Source organism: Fukomys damarensis, unplaced genomic scaffold, assembly GCF_012274545.1.
Source record: "Fukomys damarensis isolate Sample0158 unplaced genomic scaffold, DMR_v1.0_HiC HiC_scaffold_32, whole genome shotgun sequence".
NCBI lineage: Eukaryota > Metazoa > Chordata > Mammalia > Rodentia > Bathyergidae > Fukomys > Fukomys damarensis.
The window spans coordinates 43,372,238-43,386,143 of NW_022900944.1; the positions used below are offsets into that span (position 1 = coordinate 43,372,238).

At 57.6% G+C, this 13,906-nt stretch overlaps 1 protein-coding gene across 1 annotated transcript in view; it reads right to left on the reverse strand.

Moving 5' to 3' along the window:
* The window catches only part of Pkd1l2 (polycystin 1 like 2), a 76,945-nt gene that overhangs the window by 32,362 nt on the left and 30,677 nt on the right, over positions 1–13,906 (reverse strand). Inside the window, 11 exon segments of the mRNA XM_010609455.2 lie at positions 3,916–4,109; positions 4,376–4,594; positions 5,756–5,900; positions 6,298–6,424; positions 7,305–7,360; positions 7,362–7,430; positions 8,875–8,999; positions 9,002–9,044; positions 10,645–10,773; positions 11,254–11,448; positions 11,964–12,109. Of these exon segments, the coding sequence (XP_010607757.2) occupies positions 3,916–4,109; positions 4,376–4,594; positions 5,756–5,900; positions 6,298–6,424; positions 7,305–7,360; positions 7,362–7,430; positions 8,875–8,999; positions 9,002–9,044; positions 10,645–10,773; positions 11,254–11,448; positions 11,964–12,109 (1,448 nt within the window).

Below are 13,906 nucleotides of genomic sequence, written 5' to 3' on the forward strand. Positions count from 1 at the left end.
CCTGAGAGACCCCGCCAGTGCCCGCTTGCTGCCCCCGCGATTCACCAGCCTCAGAGTGGAAATACGTCCTCTTTGTCCTGTTTACTGAACAGGTGGCACGAGATGTTCCATTTTAGCACGTGTTTTCATACTGAACAGGCACAAGTTTCCCCTTTGCTACTCCTTGCAATGCAGTCCAGCAGCAGTGTACGCAGATAGCATTCATGTGCTCTTAGTGATGGTCTCAGGTGTACGGGGCGTGGGGCAGGGTCATGACAGATAACGACACCTTCTCACTCCCGTTCCCGGGATACTGAGGGACAGCAGTGGGGGCCGTGGGGCTGGGAGACTGCTGGGGCCGCAGCCTCAGGATTCCTTTGGGCTTTTTATTTAATGAAAGATAAATTTTAAAATTCAGTCTGTCTATCTATCTGCCTGTCTTGTCTATCTGTCTTCATCTCTCAGTACTGCGGATTGAACCTGAGGTTATGCTACCACTGAACTATATCCCCAACCCTTTTTTATCTACTTTTTTTGAGACAGGGTCTCACCAAGTTGCCTAGATGGGAATTGAGCTTGCGTCCTCCTGCCTCAGCCTCCCAAGTGCTGGGATTACAGGCTTACATCCTCACATCTACCTAGAAATTATTATTATTATTACTTTATTAATTTCTGAGACAAGGTCTCACTGTAATTCAGACTAGCCTTGAACTTGTGGTGGTCCTGGCCTCGGCCTCCCAGGGGTTTTAGGCCTGCTCCAGTATGCCCAATTTTTGACAAACACCTTCACACCTGTCTTTCACTGTGGGCACCACATCAGTCTGTTCTGCCTAGGGCTTGGTGCGGTGGCACCTCCCTGTGAAGTGGGGGTGGCTGGCCTGGGCCTGGCCGCCCCAAAGGCCTCAGCCAGTATGAAGTCACAGCCTAGGACCACCCTGCAGGCTGGGAAGATTGAACCCAACTATACCACCCGGCGCCGCCGTTTTCCTGCAGGGCTCACAAGGTGACAAGAACGGAGGGGACAGAGGAGACCAGCACCTGAGAGTTCTTCGCTCAAGCACCAGGGGAGAAATAAACTGTCCCAGCCCAGCTTGACCCGGAAAGTGCCTCTCACTGGGCCCCAGCAGGACAAGGATCCTCCTGTCTCCCCCCGAGGTCTCTTGGCTCCGCGGCTCCCTGGTCATCCTCACCTTTCCGGTCCTGGCCAGTGGCTGGCACGCAGCCCGGGGCTTATGGGAACCCTGGTCCTCCCAGAAGGGCGAGGTTGGCTTCAGAGAAGAGACCAGCAGCTGGGTGGGCAGACCATGGCCAGTGTAGCCCTGATCTCTGCCGACTCCTCAGCTCTCCTTCTGGGCTTTCTGCTAAGACCTCGGGCAGAGGCCTCTGTGGTGGCTTCTCAGCATGGAGCCCAGGCCTTGCACGTGCTGGGGTGGAGCTGCACCCCGGCCTGTGAGGGCTCTTCGGACACCAGGGATCCACCTGTGGACCTGAGACCGAACAGCGCCTCCTTTGCAGTTTGGTACAGATGTGCAAACACCAGCCTCCAGAGACCTGGAGCCTTCTCTGGCTACTTTGAGAATTCAGTGGTGACTCCATCCAAACTTGACGGTCTCATCTCTCACTTACAACTTCTCAGTGAGTTCTGTAGAACGGCCTCTCACATCTGTATCTGCATCGTTAATGAGCAGCAAGCGCACAGTGTGGATTTTTTTTTTGAGACAGGATCTTGCTATGTAGTTCAGGCTGGCCTCAAATTCATGGTGATCCTCCTGCCTCAGCCTCCCAAGTGCTGGGATTACAGGTGTGCGCCACCACGCCGAGCTTGATTCTTAATAACGGTAAATATTGAAGAACTCACCCCTGTACTCGAAAGCTGGAAACTGCCAAATAGCTTGGGTGTAGCTAAGTGTCCCTCCCCCAACTCTCCCCTCCAGCCTGAGGCCCTGCTCCAGTCTCCTTGATTTCCATTTTCAGGCGGCGTCATCTTCTCTGGCCCCAGTGTTGAGCGCGTCCACGGCTCTGACCCTGGAGTCACCGTGCACTGTAGGCGTCGTTCACTCATGTCCAGATGGGAACGCACGGCTAGTGCGGGGCGGACCCGGTTCTGTCTGAGGGCAGCGCCGGGCTGCAGCCCCCGCTCCGCTCTGACGCTGCCCCCTGCTGGCCGCTGGGAGCCAAGCGGCTTCCCGGAGCTGGGACCCCTGGGAGGACCCCGCTGGCGTTTACTCCAGAGGGGCGAAGACTGTACCATGATCGTGGGGACCTGCTGTCTCCTGGACATCCCCATGTGCTCTCCTTCCTTCCTGGGGCTCTGGGGACCCCCAGTGTGACAGCCAGATGCAGGGCAGAGGCTGGAAGGAGCTCCTTCTGGGGCTCCGAGGGACAGGGCTTCTCATCCTTACACTCGTGTGAGTCACTGGCTTCCTGTGTCCTTGGCTAGGTGAGACCTCACTGTTTTCACTTATTTACTTCTTTTCTGAGCTTTGGGGATTGAACCCAGGGCCTTGCTTGTTTTTTAAGACAAGGTCTTCTTGGTTACTAAGTTGCCCAGGTTGGGCTCACACTTGGATCCTCCTGCCTCAGCCTCCCACAGTGCTGGTGTTACAGGCATGGGTAGCTGGAACTCACTCACATTGTATCCTAGCCACTGGGGCGTGGTGGCTATTTGGTGGATAAATCAAAGGTCGATGGGGTCTCCAGGACAGAAAGATGTTAAATTCCTTCCTTCCTTGTGTAGGCTGCTGGCCTTGTGAAGGGAAGGGGATGCTGTGGGATTCGACAGCAGGACACCCGGGACACCTGGGATGGTCCCCAGGAAGAGGGCGCTGCAGGGCGAGCGGCAGGAGGTGAGATGGGCATCGGGGCAAGGGCCTCCCAGGTGACTCGTGATGGCCTCAAGGTGGCAGCACGGTGTCGCTGCCTCTGCCCCCTGGGGAAGGGCAGAGCCCTGAGTGGGGGATGTGGTTGCAGTTCACCAAGCCAAGAGCAAGCCAGGGCTCTGTGGGCAGGACTCACGCAAGGACAGCAGTGCCACCCAGTGCCACAGTCAAACTCTGGACACCGACAGGCCTGGCTCCGCGTCCCTGCTCCTCCCCACGCCAGGTGTGGGATTTGGGGTGAGGCGTCAGAGTCTCCTGAGCTTTCAGTTTATTTTTTATGGTTTTGGCAGTACTGGGAACTGAACCCAGTGCCTTCTCACCCAGCATTCCTTTTTCTATTTTTGTATTTAGAGACAGGATCTTGCTAAGTTGCTCACGCAGGACCCAGGTTTTGAATCCTCCTGCCTCAGCCTCCTGAAGTGCTAGGATTAGAGGCCTATGCTACTATACGTGGCCCAAGCCTTCTCTGTTTTCTCAGTGAATTGGGAATAACAACTCTCCAAGGATCCCTGTGAAGATCCAATGAGACAAAACAGAGCAGGGACCCAGCACTCAAAAGGTGTGGCTGGGAGCTCACTTCCTTGGATAGGACTTCTGGCCTCCCCAATGGCCAGGCCTTCCTGCCTCAGCCTCCACTCCTCTATGATCATTTACTACCCACAATGAGCAATGCTTGGCTCCATGCCCCGAGGGAATTGGACATCACTTATGTGACCTGTACTTAGGTATGGTGAACTTGCTGCAAGGTGCTGTGAAGGGGGGGCGTGTGTGTATGTGTGTCCCAGAGGTTACAAGTTTTCTCCAGAAAGCAGGCAACAGCAAGGCAGGGGTGCATTCTGGGCACAGGGGATGGCATGTGCAAAGGTCCTGTGGTGCCCATGAGATACACGTGTCAGGAGGGTCACCATAACTTTAAGGCTACCCTGAACTATGTAGTGAGACCCTGTCTCATAAAACCCAAAAAACAACAAAGACACCAGGGCAAAGGCACTGGAGGGGAGCTACCCGAGCCAGATACACCCTGCCGGGCCACCCTGCCTCTGCCCTCTCTCCTTACCTGGCACCCAAAGTCGTCCCAAGTCTCCTGGACCTCGTCCCAGAAAACACAGTGGGACAAGAAGGTGGTGACGCCGATGGTGAGGTCCTTGCCAGGGCCGAGCTCCAGGCCAGATTCGGGAACCACGCTCAGATAGTAGACGCCTGCTCCAAAGGGCAGCTCCTCGGGGCCCAGGATCCATGTGGCCGGCTCATCTGAATGGCAGGTTTTTTTTCTTTGTTTTTTACCCCCAAGGCTTGTGATGTTCACATTTACTTTTTTTGAGACAGGGTCTCCTATATAGTTCCTTGAATTCACTATGTAGCCTAGCCTGGCCTTGAACTTGTGGCAACCCTCCTGCTTCAGCCTCCTGAGTGCTGGGATTACAGGTGTGCACCGCCAGGCCTGGCTCGAATCCTCACTTTGGAAGGTGGGCACACCCCAGGAAGCAGCTCCCGACACAAGCCAGGGAGCGGGGTACCTGGAGCAGCCGCTGGTGTCAGGCAGGTTTGGGCGTCGTCGTTGGTAGCGTTGGGGTGGTAGCCGTAGCCCAGGCTGAGCGTGAGGGGGATGCCAGGTCCCCAGTGCAGCTGGACCCCCGGAGCCGACGCTGTCGTGGTCACATTCACCCGCAGAACCTCAGCCCTGGTCAGGTTCAACACGGTCGGCGTGCTGTGTCCTTCCGCAGGCCGGGAAACAGGATCTGTGTTAGGGACAAGGACGTCAAAGGCTCGCCTGGAAGGGCCGCTGTCCAGCCAGGTGGGTGAGCCTCTGACCGAAACCCACGCCTACGCCCTCCTGGGAGCATCCACAGCCGGCAGCATCAAAAGATACGGATGTGCATCTCACAGTTCTGGGGGCCAGAGCCCTAAAACCAGTTTCTTTCCTTTTTTTTCCCCTGCTTTTTTGAAATAGGGTCTCCCTGTGTGGCCCAGGCTGGTCTCAGACTTGCTGCGGTCCTCCTGCCTCGGCCTCCCAAGTGCAGGCATCACAGGTGTGTGCCACTGAGGTCCAAACCAGCTCCCAGAGGTTTCCTAAATCCCAGGCCAGAACCCACGTCCTTCTCCAGCTTCTGGAGGTCACGGACCTTCCTCAGCTGCTGGCCCTGGCCTCACATCTCCCCTTGTGCCTACCACCCGATCCCCTCTCCTCTGCTGTCGCCAGCACTGCCCATGTGCATCTCATGCAGCCCGCTGTGGTTCCCTGGGCCCATGAACCATCCAGGCCAACCCCCATCAAAGGCCCCTGATCCTGTCACAGATGCAGAGTCCCTGGTGACCTTGGGTTCCAGGGATGAGGATGTGGACACCACTAAAATTGTCATTACATCAGTGCTGCATGTGGTGGCACATGCCTTAATCCCCAGCGCTTGGGAAGCTGAGGCAGGAGGATCACAAGGTCAAGCCCAGTCTAGGCAACTTACTGAGATCCTGTCTCCAAAAGAGCGGAGATGTAGCTCAGTGTGAAGGCCCTGAGTTCAATCCTCAGTACCAACCAACTAACAAACAAAACTGTCATTGGTAAGAAAACTGTTAATGACCAGGATCATACAGATCTTGGAAGAATCTGACCTCCTATTGCCCATGGTGTGTTTATATTTTGCTTAACTTTAAAGAAAATGTAGGGCTGGGGTGTAGCTCTGTGGGCAAGCACTTGCCTAGCATGTGTGAGGCCATGGGTTCAATCCCTAGCACCACAAAAGAAAGATTTCAATCTAAGTAGATATTTTAGAAGCTATATCCTGGCCCGGGATCATTTTGAATGATTCCCTCTTTAAACACTGTTTTCATAATTGAGTGATTTTTTGGTCCCAACAAAGCTGAAGAAGCCAGAGGACCATCTGCTTCCAGGGCCCTGGCTCCTACCTCAACCTTCTCCGACAGGTTCTTCATGGGGATGAGCGCTCCACTCATGGGGCTGCACAGACTCAGGCTGCCCACAGCTCCACTGACATCAAAGCTGCTTCCGGCCAGAAAGGGGCTCTTCCGGAAGCGGAAGCTCATCACCTGGAACGCAGAGCAGAGCCCCTGAGTGGCTAGAGGGGACCAGGTCCCCACGCTGTAAGGTGAGGCAGGCGAGTCATCCTGGCACTAAGGAGCTGTAGCTGCTGCTGGTTTTGGGGGTGTGTTTCTGCCCCTCAGACTGTGGCCTCACAGGGCTGCCCCAGAGGACCCAGAGCAGATGGTTTGGCTGAGCAATGTCTGGGCTGTAGAACCTGCCAAGTCTCTCTTCCCCAGAATGCAGTGTGTGTGTGTGGGTGCCTGGAGCTGAGGGTGTGGAGCCCGCCATGAAGCCTCATCTGTGAAAGGGGCACAATGCCACGGCGTCCCAGAGTCACAGGCGTCGGTGAGCTGAGCCCAGCCTAGGGCCTCGCTGTCCCCTAAGAGGCTGTGGCTGCGTTACCCTGACGTCGACAGGCTCCGGCGCCTGCTCTGGGGTGCGGAGGGGCCCGGTGGGCAGAGTGAAGGCCGCAGAGTCAGCAGTGGCAGCAACATGCAGGGTGGACCCTCGCCAGCTCCAGGGGACTATCCTGGCCACAGGGAGGGGACAGGGAGAGGAAGAGGTCAGCACCCCCAGCTTTCCAGTAGGATGGGCTGCGGGGTTCAGCTCTGGACATTGCTGTGCGTTTGGGGTGGCAGAAGCAGTGCCAGCCGTGCAGGGTGGGAGGCCCTGGGAAGGCAGAGCCTTGCCAGCTGTTTGCTGCTCTGGTGCTGCCCCTGGAACAGGGTCTGCCACAGAGGAGGCGTTCAACAGATTTTATCTTTTGAGGCAGCATCTCGCTGTGTAGCCAGGCTGGCCTTGAACTTGGAGCCGCCATCCTCCTGCCGCAGGCTCCCGAGTGCTGGGGTCACAGGCGAGCACCATCACGCTGACTCCCAGGCTTTTGGTGAACGAGTGGATGAGAACGAGCTTGGGCGTGGACATTTCCCTGGGTTCGTCTTCCCTCCCGCCATGACCTTTGAGGCCATGGCCTAGCCCCGTCCTGTCTGCCCTTGGACCTTGTCCCATCTGATTAGCTGAAGACCTGTTTCAGATCCTGGCTGTGACCCAGAAACCTCCCTGAGGACCCGAGGATGGGCACTGGGTGCCAGGAGTCGCAGCACAGGCCCTGCTTGACTGGTGGGTGAGGGGAGAGAGGAAGCGGTCCCCAGGCTGCAGTCAGGGCTCGGTGACAGCAACACTGTGGGGAGACGCCCCAGGCAAGTGTGCATGCGTGCAGGCCAGGCCCATTCCTCCCGCCCTGTCCCACAGCTGTCCTTAGTGGCCTGGACACTGGGCTCCGGGTCCTTCCTTTCCTGTCCTGTCCCTGTGCTTCCCAGCTCAGGACTGGCCTGCAGGCTCTGCCTGTCACAGGCTCTTGGGATGTGGGTGTAGAAGGCGTGAGGTCAGGGCACGAGCTTCTCAGTTACCTGCTTGTGTACACGGAGATGGACGGGGTGGCCAGGGTGGCCGGAAGCCCCCCCGGGCAATGTGCCCAGCAGGAGGGCGGTCTGCATGCGCTCTGCCACTCTGAGCAGCTGGGCCACTGCAGAAGCCTGGAAAGGGAGGCAGGAGGACACCGCTGGGCCACCACCCTGGGCCACCTTTGGTTAATGACACCAGGCTGGTGTGGGGCCTCCTGCAGGGACCGGGGTGGACAGGGCAGGGAGGGGGAAAGACAGCACTGTGTGTGACCATAGGAGGAGACGCTCAGATTCCAAGTCCTGAATTCTACAAATGCCTGGCATCCTCACAGCATGCAGAAGGGGAAACAGAGGCACAGACAGGACAGGTGATGAGGGGTCACCTGCTGCTAGGAGCCAGGCCTCCCAGGGAAGAGTTCAGCTCAAGGTCCCTGCATGGAGCCTTCACGCCACATGGCTCTCTCTGCTACTGACAGCCACACTCTGCTGGGTCTTGTTCCGGGGTGGTGGGCGCCATGGGCGCGGCCATCCTCGGGCACCTGGGCTGGGCTCTGCTCCCATCCCCGCCGACTGTGCACACCCAGGTCAGCTGTTTCCTCAGTGATGATGCAGGGTGTTGTGTGGACCAGGAGGAGCTGGACACTTGCACAGAGAGCCCAGGGGTCCCCGATGGTGTGTGTGGGTGCGCGCGCGTGCATGTGCGCATGGCTGTGTGAATATAGTAATGGAGCGCATCCACGAGTGTAAGCGTGTGAATGCGTGTGAGTGTATTGGGTGTGAGTGTGTCTGAATGTGCAGAGAGTCTGTCAGCGTGTGCACGCGACTGTGGCCGTGGGTGAGGATGTGTGTGGAGGAGTCCGTGTGTGCACTCGCACTCATGCTCCAAGGTGTTGTGTTTGGATTCCTCGCCACCTGTGTCTGGAGGTGTGGATGTGGTCTGAGTGTGTGTGCGAGTGTGTGGGGATGCAGCGGAGTGTGTCTGAACGCGTGGCTGTGTGTGCATGTGTGACCGAGCGGCCAGACACCTGCGTGGGCTGCGCCTCAGGTCCTCCTGGGCTGGGAAGGTGGCCGGGGACAGGGGACCCTGGACGGAGGTGATGGGGCTCTGCGGCCCTGTCCCGGGGCTGCCCTGGGTCCTGCACCCTTGTCCCCATCTTGGGGCCTGTGGGACACACACATCCCACACGTTCTCACTCTCAAAGCCTTTCTGTGCTCTTGTTTGAAGACTTACTGGGTGCCTAGGATCCCCCAACTGGGGGCTCATGGGGGACGAGTCACGGCATCGCCATTTACAGAAGAGGAAACGAGGCCTAGGGAAGTCACGTGACCTCTGGGGCACAGGCTTGAGAGGGACCCCCGGAGTCAGGCTCAGGCTGCCTGGTTCCAGAGCTGCGCGCTCCCCACTATACCACACTACCTCCCGTGCGGCCCCGCAGTGTGCTCTCCGGAACCTTTCCTCCAGCCTCCCTGCCTCAGTTTGCTCATCCGTGAGATGGGGAGAAAGGGCCACTGGGAACGCTGATGTGAGCTGGGCACACAGTGCCTGTGAAGCCCACATATGGCCCAGGATGCCCACCTGGCTGGCGTCGGTCTCCCCGGGCTCCTCAGGTCCGCAGCTCAGGGAGGCATCCAGTACGTTTCCCACAGCCCCAAACAGGTCTCTGACGGCCGCCTGGCGCCTCCGGTCCTCAGGACGGACTGCAGCAGGGCCTCGCTGGCGCGGTGCAGAGCTTGGCTGGCCTGCCGCTGGTTCACCCAAAAAAGGAAAAGCAATGTGAGCCCCCACCCAGCATGGACCACCCGAGCCCTTCAAGGGACGAGGGCTGCTGTGGAGGGGAGCGGGGAGGGCGTGTGCCAGGGAAGAGCAGGGCCAGATCCGTCACGGGAGCTGCCTGGACCCCTGACTTGAGACTGTCAGTTCCCCTAGGCGCAGCCAGGCCCGTCTCTGTGCCCTCCTCAGAGAGCCTCAAACATCACAGCGGCCTTAATCCTGGTGGAAGATGGAGAGGGGTAGGTGATGGGTAGCTGATGATGGGTAGATTGATAGATGGAAGATGGACGGGTGATGGGTGATGGTGGATGGTGGATAGATGGATCCATGGATAGGTTGTGGTTAGATGGCCAGAAGATGAATACACAGAGGAATGGGTGGACGGACGGACATAGCACCTATTCCAAATTGGCTGTCTGTTTGTTGAATTACGTGTTTAATGTCCGGCTTCCCTGATAGTCTGAAAGTGCTAGGAGGTAGAGTCCTTGTGTGTGACTTGCTTCCGGATTCCCAGTGATTCTGACCGAATGAGTGAACACGTGAAAACCTGTATAAGTGCTCAGAAGGGTGGAAGGAGGGTGCATTTAGGTGCACGTGTGATGCGTGCACACGACATGGGTGAGCAAATGGGTGTGCGCCTGCCAAGGAGCACATCAGTATCACACCGTGGTCCCTGCCTTAAAGACGGGAGATTCTCCCCTCTTACTGTTTTTGTGGCTGCTTTTTTTCCTTCTGTACTGGGGATTGAACCCAGTGCCTTCACACTGCGCTATCCCCCTCCCCGATCTCGCTAAGTCGTTCAGTCGCCCAGGCTGGGATCTAATTTGTGGTCCTCCTGCTTCCATCTCCCAGAGTGCTGATGTTGTGTGCAGCACCACACCCAGCTGTTATGGCTTCTGCTTTAAACCCTGGCGGTCATAGCCCTGGGGACATGGGCGTTTTGATAACAGTTCTCAAGAAGTAGATCCTGAGGCCAGGCACTTGAGAAACTCTGGTAGAGGAGGGGAAATGAGGCCAAGAAAGGTTGGCAGTGAGGACAGGAGGCGGGGCCAAGTCCGTCGCCTTGGCTCTGTGCTGTTGGGCGTTACCCATAGGGCGAGGGAGCTGGGGCTCCTGCACTCTGCCCTGCGGTCACTGAGCATGGCGTGGATTCCTGGCCACGTGGGCAGGCGGAGGGCGTCCGGGTTAGGGAGGATCCCAGGCTAGAAAGGCAGGTCCTGGGCCCCGGATGGCCGGCTGGTGGGTGCAGAGCGGGATGGGGCGGGTCAGCAGCCACATCCCCACCTCCCCACCTGCCCTATGCCCAGAGATGCACTCGATCCGGTTGCTGTCTTGAGTTCTTCAGCAGTGGGTGAGGTGAGGGCTATGGGCAGACAGGAAGTCACCTCCAGGGTGAGACATGGGGGCTGCCAGAGGGCCACCTTCTCCGGCACCCTTGGAGAGAGGAGAAGACCTGCAGCCTCAGGAGAGCCCATGACAGAGGAGCCCCTTTGACCTTTGACCTACGCTTGCTGGGTTTCACCCATCCACGGTGCAGGCCGGTGCTCTGGGCAGGCTCTGCAGGTAGAAACTCACCTGGGCCGTGGGCATGAGCTCACAGTGGTGGGTCAGCTCTCTCAGCACCTCGGCCAGCCTCTGTACCCTCTGCATGTCCTTCAGGCTGGCCGTGACTGTGGTCAGCGACCTCAGCACATGCTCTCTGACCTTGCCATGGGGGGAAAGACAGGAAGAGGAAGTGTCATTCCAGCGGCTCCACGAAGGCATTTCCGGAAGATCTGGGGTCAGGAGAGTGAGCAGGCCCCACAGCCCATCAACCCACACTTCTCAGAGGATGTGGGCAGGGAGGACAGTGGCCCCCAGAGATGCCCATGTCTTCACATGCTCTCACTGGCTTGGCCACCCAAGGCGGCTTGTACCACTGGTGGTTCAGCTGGATCTAATCCCCTGTATGGATCCTTTTACAGTAAAATTCCCTTCCAGTTGCAGAAGCCTGTGACCCCGTGACAGTGAGAGAGAAGACAGGTGACCAGCCCGGAAGACATTTTCTTCACTTTATGTCACTCTCTGGCAGGATTAGAGAGGGAGATGACACCAGTCCCTGGGCAGCGCTAAAAGCTTCTCCTCTGCGGGTCCACGCACCTCACTTCCCACCCCAAGTGGCTGCATGAAGACCCCAGGCCCCACCTTCTGCCTGGTATCCGTCCTCAGCAGCACACTGGAGCCCTGGCTCAGGCCCTCCTGGTTCAGCACGGACGACACAGACTTGGCCAGCTGGAGGAGCCGCTCGGGGCCATTGTCGCCCTGCAGGGTGGCCGTGATTTTCTCCAGCACCACAGCCTCAAATGCCACATCCTCCATGCAAGTGTCACCAAGTCGCACCTGACAGGGAAGCCAGGAGTGAGCTCAGTGGTCCTTCCGGAGCCTGGCACCTGACGTCCCCGAGGGCCCAGGCTGGGCACCACCCGAGGCTGAGGACAGCAGACCCGCAGGTCCCCAGGCAGCTTCCTCTTCCTCTGTGCTTCTCCCTTCCGTCTCTACTCTTGACTCTGGACTTCCTGGGCTTTTACTCTGCCTGGTGTCCGCATGGGATCTGCTGTCCATCCTCCTTCTATACTCTGAGGGCACCGGTCTAACTCATGCCTGGGTTCATCTGCCACGGTCCACCCCTGCTTCCAGGACGTAGGCCACTGAGTCCTAAGAGCTCCCAAGACCACGCCTATATGTCTTCCGGGCCTGCGCACAGTAGGTACCCTTCGAGTATTTGTCAGAGGACTGAGTGGATCAGTGATTCATCTGACCGGCTGGCTGCCTTCCTCCCAACCGCCCTTGTAGTGAAGTTCAGAGGGGTGGAAAAGTCCCCAAATTTAAAGAAGCGGCTGCCACCACCCACCCACCTTGACTGTGGCGTGGGTCTGCTGTCTGTCCCCTGCCTGATTGGTGACAGAAATGACCACTGTCAGCACAAAGTCACTGCTGTCATTTCCAAGTGGTGGATACACAGAGGGGAGGGCTGGGTCAGGGCTGCAGCGCAGGCAGGAACCTGGCAGATGGAAACTGAGCCATGAAGGGGCATCTCCAAGCCCCAGGGCAACAGCGACCCACGGGGCACCAGAACAGGGAAGCCACAGCTCTGGAAGTTGTGGCCAAAGTGTGGTAGGCACTCTGGGATTTCACACAGCCAGGAAGCAGACATCGCACGTGCTGACTCACTGTCCTCTCCAAGTAACTCCAAATCGCTATACATTTGGGCAGCTTTTTTCTAAAATCCATTTTTAAATTGCAGCAAAAATCCCCCAGCTTAGGGAAAACAATAACAAACCTAAAGTGGTGAAGCAATTTACAAAAATGAGGAAAGGAAGGAGGAGAAGGCAGGGACCAGGAGGAGAATAAGGAAGTCGGGCAACAAATTAAAAGTTAGCTCAAAACACATCCGAGCTCCCTCAAACGTTACTTCCTTTACAGAGTAGCTCTGCGTGAAACCCTGGTCCTACCATACATATCTTCATTTACCAGTTGTCCCCGCCACCAGATTGTAAAGGTCACAAGGTCCAGGACTTCCTCGTTTGTATTTATGTATTGTTTTGCTTTGGTTTGGTTTGGTTTTTTGAGACATGGTCTCACTACGTAGCTGAGACTGACCTGGAACTCACTGTGTAGCCGAGGCTGGTCCCGAACTCACAGCGATCCTCCTGCCTCAGCCTCCCGAGTGCTGGGGTTACAGGCGTGAGCCGCCACACCTGGCCTCCTCTTTTGTTTGCTGCTATGTGTTTAGCACCTGGACCAGCCTGGCCTTCATTGCAAATTTGTTGTCAAAATTGAGTGAGTGAATGAATACGCTGGGAGTGACCAATCCCTGCGAAGCGTGCAATACGAGGGTCTGGACTCAAGACTGGACTCCGGTTCTCTGTGGTCACACTTTGTTGCCTTTTTGTTCTCTGGTATGAGGTGGAGGTGAGGTGTAGAGCAGCCGCCCGGGCCTCTCCCTCTGGGTGGAGGTGCCATCTACTCACCCTGCTTGGACATTTTCCTTCCTGGCTCCGATGCTCTCAGCCCTCCTAACCGTACATTTGTACTTTCCGCATCCCTTCGATGGGACGCTGCGGGGAGGGAAACCACCCTCCCGTGGGCCTCGGCGAGTTTATGCCCAGCTTCCCCAGCCGCAGGTATAGCTTCTGTCCCTGTGGTGTCTGACGCTGGGTCCTGGGGAGCCCACCCACACTCCCGGGTTTGGAGGGAGGGTCCGTCTAACCTGAACCCTTCCGGAGCTCATGCGGGGCTCACAGAACACTCAAGCCAGCTGGGGGAGGCGAGGAGGCAGAGGAGCCTTCCGAGGACCGGCTGCCACCACTGTCACCGAGACCGGAGAATCCGTGGGTGTGGCCACTCCCATCTCCTGCTCATGCCCACTGCTGTCCCCGACGAGGGTTGCTATGGCGCCAGTGAGTGCGCAGTGCTGTGTAATGTGGGTGTTTGTCACCTGAAAACCCTGCAGACACGTTCTGCTCTCAGCTCAGCAGAGCAGGGTCGATGAAAACGATGGGGTTCTGTGAAGCAGGTCCCCCTTCTGTCCCTCCAGAGTCAGCCCAGGCTACTCTGGGTGAGTGGGGTGAGGGCTCGGTCTCCTCACCCGTGCCAGCCTTTCCCCACCCTTACTCGAGGACAGAGCCCCTGACTGTGGAGCAAGGAGCTGTGCTGGGAACTAAGTGTCCCATCCCCGTGGTCAACACCTTGGGGTGGAGGTCATTGTTAGGGGGACCCTGCACCCTGCCAGCCTCTCTCAAACACGTTCCTTGCAGTTCCCTGAGAGAGGGAGAGAGAGAGAGAGAGAGAGAGAGAG